Source organism: Nematolebias whitei, chromosome 13 (assembly GCF_014905685.2).
Source record: "Nematolebias whitei isolate Nwh7 chromosome 13, NemWhi1, whole genome shotgun sequence".
Lineage (NCBI taxonomy): Eukaryota > Metazoa > Chordata > Actinopteri > Cyprinodontiformes > Rivulidae > Nematolebias > Nematolebias whitei.
The window spans coordinates 25,220,867-25,230,693 of NC_056510.1; the positions used below are offsets into that span (position 1 = coordinate 25,220,867).

Consider the following 9,827-nt stretch of genomic DNA (forward strand, 5'->3'; position numbering starts at 1 on the left):
TATATAGTGTGTTAAAAACAAAAACATTTAAAAAGGAATTCAATAAAATCCTATTTGTCAGGAGGGATACCTGACTGGCACCCCTAAATAAAATTTCCCAAATATAGAAAGCCCTGTAAAACCATCACTTTTTTAAGGGTTTTTGACTAATATGATCAAACAGTTGGGCTAAACTTTAACTTGTGGAGTACAGCATAAAAAAATAAACTTCTTTTTTTTCCCTTCACATATAAAATAAATGTCTCCATGTTGATTGGGTTAGTTAATGCTAGGTTTGTTCAAAAATACTTGTTCGCTTGGCAATGGTTGGTTGTTGTTAAATTCTAAAATGTAAAACTTCCATAAACAGTTGTACATTCATTTAGTTCTTTTTTAGGATAGTTTTTAAGAGGCATTTTTAAGTGATAGTTCAGATATTTTTTTCAGCAGGCGTCTGTAGAAAAGTCATTAATGCTTAAGTTGTTTTTTTCTAATGTAAATAGCTCTTTTAATGAAAACACCTTCAGTTATAGAACGTTTTATTTAGTCCATATTTCCAAGATAACAACCTTAGTTTATTGATGTTATAGTAGTTTTTGATGATGCTGTTTCCTTCAGTTTTACATTACGCTGTTTTTCCAGCACTAACATAAGGATTTTGCTGTCAGGACTGTCACAGGCTGCACAAAGCTACAACTAATGATCTTCAATGCTATTTGTGCTTTTAAAAAATAAAATTCTTAATTCACAACTACAAATTAAAAAAACACAACAACATTTGAAGAAACACAATTACATGAAGCAAAACCGGAAGAGGTGTGAAAGGTGGGAGGTTCAAATGCTCCGTCGTCCAATCATCGACGTCTCAGTTTCCCACTGGTCCCATCTCTTCCGGTTTCACTTAATGTAATTGTGTTTCTTCAAAGGTTGTTGTGTTTTTTTAATTTGTATTTGTAGTTTAAACTTCAAGGCCAACATATGTCCACGACAGGTAAACTTTTTCACAGAACCCCTCTTTAACCCCCCCAAGCTATTACTTTAGACACTTAACGAGAACAATGGCTTCTAATGGGAGAACTGTTGTTAAAAGGGGGAATGAGACGGGGGTTGTGTTTCAAATTGTCATGTTTCTCTTAAGATTGTTTTAAATGCCTTTCCTGATCACGTCCATTCATGCTCAGTAACCTCCTGCCTGCAATCGCAAAAGTAACAGATGGCTACTCCAGATTAGCTGTGGAAATATCAAGCTGAATGCTATCCAATTACAGCAAGAAGATTAAATTTAAAGCATTATCTCTTCACTTGTTTTCATCAAACTGCCCTCTTTAGATCAAATATTTTGGCATGAACTTTAAGCAAGCAAATACGTTTTCGGTACATCAGTCATTTAAACGTTGAAGTCAATTTTTTCATCCGACAAATTTAAATTTTAAAATGCGACATTATTTTAAATGTAATCATATTTCAGGCGTAAATGAAAAATTGTCTTCAAATTGCATGTTCTCTCCAGTAATTATTCTTTTTCTTTATCTGTTTTTAGAATAGTGGAGAAAAATGGAAAAGCCCTTGAGTTCCCGGCAAACGGGGGAAGTCGAATTATTCGCCATTATCGCTCTAGTTCAGTGCCCCTTCCCCTCGCTGTGGAGAATGTGGTTCATTTTTCTGCTAGTCCCCTCATCAAACCAGCCTCGCAGCAGGCCGCCCAGACCAGCGAGGATGGAGCCGGCAGTGGAAGCCTTTCCTCTCCTCGGAAGCAGCCACCTCCCAAACCAAAGAGGGACCCCAACACCCGCCTGAGTGCATCTTATGAAGTAGTTAGTGCTGGGTTGACAATGGCTGTCAAAGAGAGCTTCACTCCAGAGGGGAACAGTTCACCTGCTGGAAGTCCCCCGAAATCCCAGCTCTCCCCAAATGACCCAGCAGGTATGTCATCACAAATACAAACTTTATTTGTACTCTTTGTTGCCTTACAACTTTATGTATTGCTTTAATTTCCTTTGCATAACTTACTTATTTTGTAATGTCCACAGCCTCATCCAAACCTCGTCCCCACAGTGATGATTACACAACCACAAGAAAGGTACCGCCACCCAAACCTAAGCGCAGCCCCAACACTAAGCTGACAGGCTCGTATGAGGAGATTAACGCAGTAGCATCCCATCTCCACCAGCTGCGGCCCGCTGATGTGAAGCTAGCCTTGCTTTCCCGGGGTGGGGGGTTTGGAGGCTTGATGCAAAGAGCAGCCTCAATAGATGCTCCACAAGGTGTAGCACTAAGCTTGTTCTCGGGACATGATGAAGAGGATGTTTACATAGAAATGTTAGGGTCTCAGCCACGGACTCGGAGCCTCCAGGAGCCCCCTGATAGCCCAGAGCAAGTAGACACAGAAGCTGTCTATGAAGAAATGAAATATCTCCCTCCTGAAGAAAGTGGAACACCTCCTACTGCAGTAACCAAGGCAGCCAAACTTCAGGCTTTAACCCTGGGTCTGGTGGGATTTGGGATGTCTCCACCGAAAAGCGGGGAAGCCAAACAAACATCAGTTGGGGTGAGTGCTGTCATGGACGTTGCTCTTACACAAAGCAGTGGCACTTCCAAAACTCAACATTGCAAAGATGGCAGCTGTGACATCCCTGCTCCCTTCCCCAACCTGCTCCCTCACCGCCCACCTCTCCTGGTGTTTCCCCCCTCTCCTGTCACCTGCTCTCCTGCTTCAGATGAATCACCCCTGACCCCCCTGGAGGTAAAGAAGCTGCCAGTGTTTGAGACAAACCTGAACTATGCCACAGGCCCAGACAGCCCTCTGTCCCCACAGTTTGCTCGCCAAAGGGCCGACTCTTCCCCTAGTCTCACTGTCCTTGTACCAGAAAAGAAGTCCACACCCCCACTAACCCCTCCACCACCACCTCCTCCCCCAAGTGCTCTACCTCCTCCCTACAGACCCCCATCACACTTCCCCTTCCCACCTGAGGCCAGCTTCCTGACTCTGACTCGAGCAGCATCTGTCACTGGGAGCTCAGATTCACCTAAAATCTCCTCTCAAAGGGCAGGTGGGGAACCACTGGGGAAGCCACCTCCCTACTCGCCTGTGAAGATGTCTCGTCCTGAGCCACGAAGAGCCCACTCATGCTCATCATCTCCCCTGCTTTTTAATCCAGCCAATGGCAGACCCCTGACTAGCCCTCTGGAAGAACTCAACACTCTGTTCAGTTCTGGACGCAGCCTGCTGAGGAAGTCAACGCCTGGCCGCAAGACGAGAGAAGGTCTGTCAGAAACTCTTTAAACACATATCCACAGAGTCATTCCCATTTAAAAGTCTTTGCTTTTTCTTTTAATAATATTTTTTGCATCTACATCCATGGGATGATTATTTACTAACATGGGATGATTATTTACTAGCACAAAACAACCCAGATGAATAAAACCAAGCCGCCACATGTTTGTGTTGGTACGTATCAAAGTTCAAGATTCAAGGTTCTTTATTGTCATTCACATCACATGTGGAACATGAGGTGGAACAAAATTGTGCACTCCAGGTCCCAATTACACCCAAAATAGTAAAAATATAAAGTATACAAATAAACAGTATATAAGGATCTAAGATATACACTAAGATACATGCTAAATGAGCGCTAAACGATACAAAAAATATCTATGCTATATGCTGAACACTAATAATGTAAAATAATATGGTATATTAAACAGCAGCTTGAACATGAGTCTGTAGTGAGCAGATGGGTATGAATAAAGCAGCATAAAGGCAAGAGATCAGCAGCATGGAAAATCAGCAGCACAGATATAACACATATCACCAATTAAAGTGGAATGTGTGACTTATCTGTGCTGCTGATTAGCCATACTGCTGATCTCTTGTGTGTGTATCTCGTATGTAGATATGCAAGAGATCAGCAGCATGGATAATCAGCAGCACAGATAAGTCACATATCACCAATTAATATGGCATATGTGACTTATCTGTGCTGTTGACTATCCATGCTGCTGATCTCTTGTGTATGTATCTTGTATGTAGATAATTTGGATGATAACCATTGATTCTTGCAATTTTGTTGACATCGTCCCAAACTTTAAGGCGAGGACATTTGTACTGATGTGCTTTGTCACTGTTGTCTACTGTTGTCATCATTTTTTGTTAAAATCAGGTCTCTCTTGTAAATGAGTCCTCGGTGCTCAGTGAGACTAACCTGTATAAATACAAGTTGAATGAATGAATATGTACACTTTAGTGCAGCCAGGCATGTGCATAGCGTGCAGTCTTATATCTTGTGATGGGTTGCTAATTAAAGACTCATTAAGCCAACACTGATTACATTCTGAACACAAGAAGCAGTGTAGGGCCCTGGATAAGTGATAAACACCTGTTTTGTACGGGATATAGATTAATCTTGCAGACCCCTCCCCCACCCCCAAACACACAGACACATGATAAACTGCAAAGGAGTACAGCCTTTAATTTTAGCATGTTTGCTAATGAGCTATAATGTTTAGCTCATTTTCGCTGCAATCCATTTGTACTTGGAGGTCTTTTTTTACTTGAAAAACTCAACTGGGACACTGCCTGAAGCCAGAAATTTGACTTGGAAAGTTGGTCTCCCATCCAATCTAATGTGGTTGACAGAGACGCAAATCATGGTGATAGCTGCTGTAATAAATGCTTGTTTGCACTTCTGACAGTTTGCCTCGCAATAAATGAGCCATACACATAGTACTTCCCCATCTCTATTTTTGAACACTGTTTGAATGCATAAAAAGCAAATAAGTACATTGTTATGGGCTTGTTTAGCTGATTAGAGCTAGCCTTGTCACTGAGCGCAAGAATGAGCAAATTCCCCTGATTTTCCAACTTGAAACTTGGACACTGTTGACTCATTCTCTGATCAAAGTTCATACTTCAGAGGTAAATGTTACACAGCATTAGTCTTAGGCTGCACTTTAAGTTTATTTTAGCATGGTAATTGTGTGAGGTAGCTCAGTAAGGGTAGAACACAGGCTGCAAAAGTAGGGCAAAGTAAGTTATCACTGAGTCAAAACATTCAGATAAAAAAAAAATTGGTCAGTTTGTAGCAACCATATTATCATAAATATTATGTTGTTATATCATACATAAGAAAAAGATGGAGACTCCTCTATCCCACTGTTTTTATCCTGGTATCTGTTTCCTCAGTTTGTAACTCGTGGCTTCATTAATAATACATGAGCAGTAGAACGATGAGGATTAGGCATCAAATATTTAACAGTTCACTCATGTTCTACTGAAGGAACTGTGAATGTGCAGCAGCAGTGAAGGGTACAACCTGGACAACTATCTGGAAGACAAATTCACATAAACTACAGTCAAGTCGATTGTAGCCGGCTGCTGTAAATAATCGGTCATCTATCTTGAGCCTTAATAAGGAGCTTCTTGATTTGTGTAACAAACTGTTGTGTCATACTTCTATAATTGTAAAAGAAATTCAGGCAGCCAGGAGCTGAACACCTTATAAGACACTGTATGCAATCGAGTGCGTTTGCTGACGCATTTGCCTCCCATCCCATCTTCCAACTGGCTCTTCGTCAGCACCTGGACCCTAGCAGGAAAAGCACTGGCATCATGGAAAATAGTGTGTGTGACAGGAGGAACAGGCCACGAGGTATTTTGAGCGGGCAGACCACTGCTGTCCTTTTAGATCTGAACGCACAGGGATGCCTTTGGGCTTAACAGGACAACCCACTTCCGTTCCCTCTTGGCAGTTAAATGACTGAATGTGATACCCAACTCTGGAGGAGTGGCTAAGGGGGTTACAGTTGCTATTCCAGACATCTCTGTGAAGAGCAGCTGACTCTCCCTGAACCCTTCCCCCTAAACCCCACATCCTTACTCACCTTTGTGTATGTGAAGACGACAGGAATGCAAGAGAAAGAGGAAACATGCATCATAAAAAAAACGCATCTTTCAAAAGCAGCCTTTTAATCTGAGACTGAAATATTGTTCTCTTTTAGTTTACTTTTATTTCTGATTGTCCTTCTCAGTTACAAACCCTTACCCTATGATGTAGTAGAGTTTGTTAAGCTTATATTTAAGTATCATGTGACGGTGGTGGGGCCAACAGGCACACATTCTCAGTGTGAGACAGCAGCTGATGAATTACTGCTCAAACTGCCTCACACATATGTCACCAGAGTCACTTGCTCATGCAGTTTGTGAACATATGTGAACCCTGAGGAGAACCGTACACAGTTACCTCACCAATGGAAAGCAAAACGTTCAGCAAACATTTTAATTTTTACGTTTGTTAAAAAGATGTTAGAAAATAAAACGACTTGAAAACAGATAAAAATCATTTCAACAATTTTTATTTGCTTTACATTTTTAGTGTCTGGTATGTGTTAGACATACATGTACAGACTCATGGTGTGCATTTGAAACATTTTGGTCACATTTCTTCCAGGGTTCAATTCTAATATAAATCTGCCAGGGAAAGAAGACTGTGGTTCTGCACCCACGTCACCTTCTCTGCAAGACAAGAACGCCAACAACCACTCTCTCCACTCCCCAAGCCCGGTCTCTGTAGAGAACGGCAACCAGATCTCCAACGGTAACGCACTTTACATTTCACACCAAACTCCAGGTCACACAGTTTAAAACAGTAACATTTAGCTTTATACTATCCAGGACAATTTAATTAGTATGGGAAAAAAAATAAAAGAATGAAAACAAAAAAGTTTGTAAGCGATGGCTTTAAGATTTTGTGGTGAGGTTCTGTAAACAAAGAGTTATGAGCAGTTAATGTCTTACTTGTTGTGGATAACTCTTGAGATTACCTCACTTTGAAAGTGTATCTGATGCAATGCAAGGCTATCAAATGTGAATGCTGTTTTAAATACATTTACAGTGATGTCAGTTTGCATTATATGATTTTATAATTATCAAAACTAATTGTACTGGAAGTGTGCAGGCTGCAACACATGTGCTCCAGCTAGCTGCTGCTGCCACTATTACAAAATGTTAAAATTAAGTTACTGCATGTTTTCATAAATGGAAAGTGCAACAATACAAACTGTGAACAGTTCAGTATGATGCAGAAGTCAGTTAGTTAGTTTTTTAACCTACGCTGTCTTTTCATGCAGTTTAGAAAAGTTCATTGCATTTCTCTGTGGTCACAATTGAAAATTACATTTATAATAAACGTCAAAAATGTCCCATTTCTAATGTAAGATTTTGTCCACCCAAGCATTGTTAAAATCATCTTGCTCTTATTTTATTTGGGGGCAAATGAAGTAAAAAATGCTAAATAAGTCAATAAACACCTAAATCCACACACAGCTTCCACACATATTAACAAGGAATAGCAGCTTGGTGCTGCTACTCAGTTCACTATATTAAATGATCAGCAGCAGGTGTGAGCACTTCTGTAGAAGCTGAGGTTTGAGGTAGTTTGTTTTGGATACATGTGGTAATAAAACAGAAAAGAGATAGCAGTTATGAATTTGACTAACAAAATGAAACAGAATTTTTGCTCTGCGGGGAGTTACACGGCTGCTTCTAAGAAATTTTGAGTCCATTATTCTGCTACAACGAAGCTATTCAAAGTGGAAAACATTCAAGACAGTTGCAGGTCTTCCCTGGAGTGAATGGTAGAGCAAGTTTACTCTGATGTCAGAGTGTGCAGGGCTTAGAGAAACTGCAGAAAACCAAGATTCACTGAAGTCCACTGGCTCCACTTTAGATTTGCTATGCTAGTATTGTTGACAGTACAACTAGTTGCTAGGATTGCCAAGACAAAGCTTCTTCTCTGAATTAAACATGGCACTGCGTCTTTTCAAATTGGCATCTAAACAAATCATGAGACCTGTGAACAAATATCTTTTGGACAACTAGGACCAAATTGGAAATATTGTAGCTGTGAACCACATTAAATGGATCATATCAAAACAAACATTTGAAATTTCAATGGTATTGGAGAGTATAAAAACACCAACCACACATTCTGAGATCTTTGCAGCCGTTAAGTCATCGATGAACTTTAGTGAGTCAAATATGATGGGGTCATACAACAGAGTAATGATACGAAGGCTTAGCTGAAAGAAAATAGAGAAGTTTTCATGTCAAGAAGTCCATGCACGTGTTATGAAAATTAACAACTGCATTGCAGCAAAATTCAGTCAGGTCATCTGGATGGTTTCTGTTTTTCTTTTTTGAGCCATTTTGTCCTTCATCCAAAGGACTTCATCAGTCTGAGGAGCTGCAAACAAACTGAGTACCACAAGCAGCAAACCCACTTAGTGGACTTGTCAGTTTGCTGGTGATAAGATGGTTTCTGGGGCCTGCCATCTCCCCCTGTAGACTACTCTGAGGCAGCCATAGCTAAAGTGGTTCGAAACATCAAAGTCCATGCTCAATAATCCAGAATTTTGAACTTTGATGTTTTGAACCACTTTGGCTATGACTGCCTCCGAGGAGTCAACGGGGGAAGAGTGCAGGCCCCAGAAACCATCTTATCGCCAGCAAACTGATAGGTCCACTATGTGGGTTTGCTGCTTGTGGGACTCAGTTTATTTGTGGCTCTTTGAACTGATTAAGTCCTATGGATGAAAGACAAAACGTCTCAACAATAAGAAAGAAACCATCTAGATGACCTGACTGAACTTGGTTGGATTTTCTACCTGGATTACTGAGCATGAACTTTGAGAACTGCATTGCGTTGTTAATTCCTATTAACTAAAATATAAGCATCATGTTTATCTAAACTGTATTTTTGGAAAGGCAAGAGAACAGCTCCTCTGAATTTCTCACAACATTCTTCCTTCTTCAGCTTCCACCATTTGGTCTTCTTCTCTGATTTTACTCTTTTTCTCTTCTTCACAACAACAGCCTACACATTCTACACACAACCATCTGATGCCGTCTGGCCACACTCTCCCCTGCCACAACCTTACTGTCCCCAATATGTTGCCATACCTTTCTCCATCCTTATAGCAGTGTTTTGTCATAGAAACAATTTACAGTTCCAACAGCAAAGAAGACAAAGGCATGCTTAATGTTACATTTTCAATTCAACATTAAACATGAAATAACCTAAAAGTTGTTTTTAAAGAATGTCAAACGATATATGTTACATTGAATAACGGAAGCCATGGGATGACTTTAAAACCTGATGTATGAGGTTAGTAAAATTTTCCTTCTATTGTGTTCAGGGTCACTGGAAGATGAGACTCACATCAAGACAAATTCCAGCACCACCTCCCAGAACAGACACATGGACAGTCATCATACTCAGGTAATCATAAAGGTATTAAAAAGCATACATCTTCATTATTTTGTATGATTCAATATACTGCACAGACAGTATATAAGTGTTTGTGTGCGTGCACTCTGGCCCACACACGTTTATCAAATGTGACCTTCAAATACTCTAGTTACTTTGAGCAAACTATTTTAAGTTACGTATTAAACAACCTCATTAATGGTGTATTTGTCAGAGAGCCTGATAAGTAAAAGAATTTTGCCATTTGATCGACAGCATAAGGTACACACAAAGAGCCTGTCACGAATGAGAGATACAAGGTTTGATGAGTTATCACATGCTCTACTTTCACTCAAACTTCTTCTTTTCATCTGGGGAGATCAGAATTTGTTTTTCTTTTCATCTGGGCAATCTTTTAGCAAAAAACTGGTTATATTATTAGATTTAACCACAAATACGCACACAGACACCACTCACACACAAGAGCCACAACATTCTGAAAGTGCCCTTTTTCTCCTGGGCATATATATAAATATATATACATAAAAATAATAAATAAATATATATATATATATATATATATATATATATATATATATATATATA

The 9,827-nt window shown here is 39.9% G+C and overlaps 1 protein-coding gene across 1 annotated transcript in view; it reads left to right on the forward strand.

Moving 5' to 3' along the window:
* myo16 (myosin XVI) overlaps positions 1-9,827 on the forward strand; it is a 144,731-nt gene that overhangs the window by 126,586 nt on the left and 8,318 nt on the right. The window contains exons 31-34 of the mRNA XM_037687029.1: positions 1,520-1,902; positions 2,010-3,242; positions 6,426-6,572; positions 9,172-9,254. Coding sequence (XP_037542957.1) covers positions 1,520-1,902; positions 2,010-3,242; positions 6,426-6,572; positions 9,172-9,254 — 1,846 coding nt within the window. The remainder of the gene's footprint in view (positions 1-1,519; positions 1,903-2,009; positions 3,243-6,425; positions 6,573-9,171; positions 9,255-9,827) is intronic.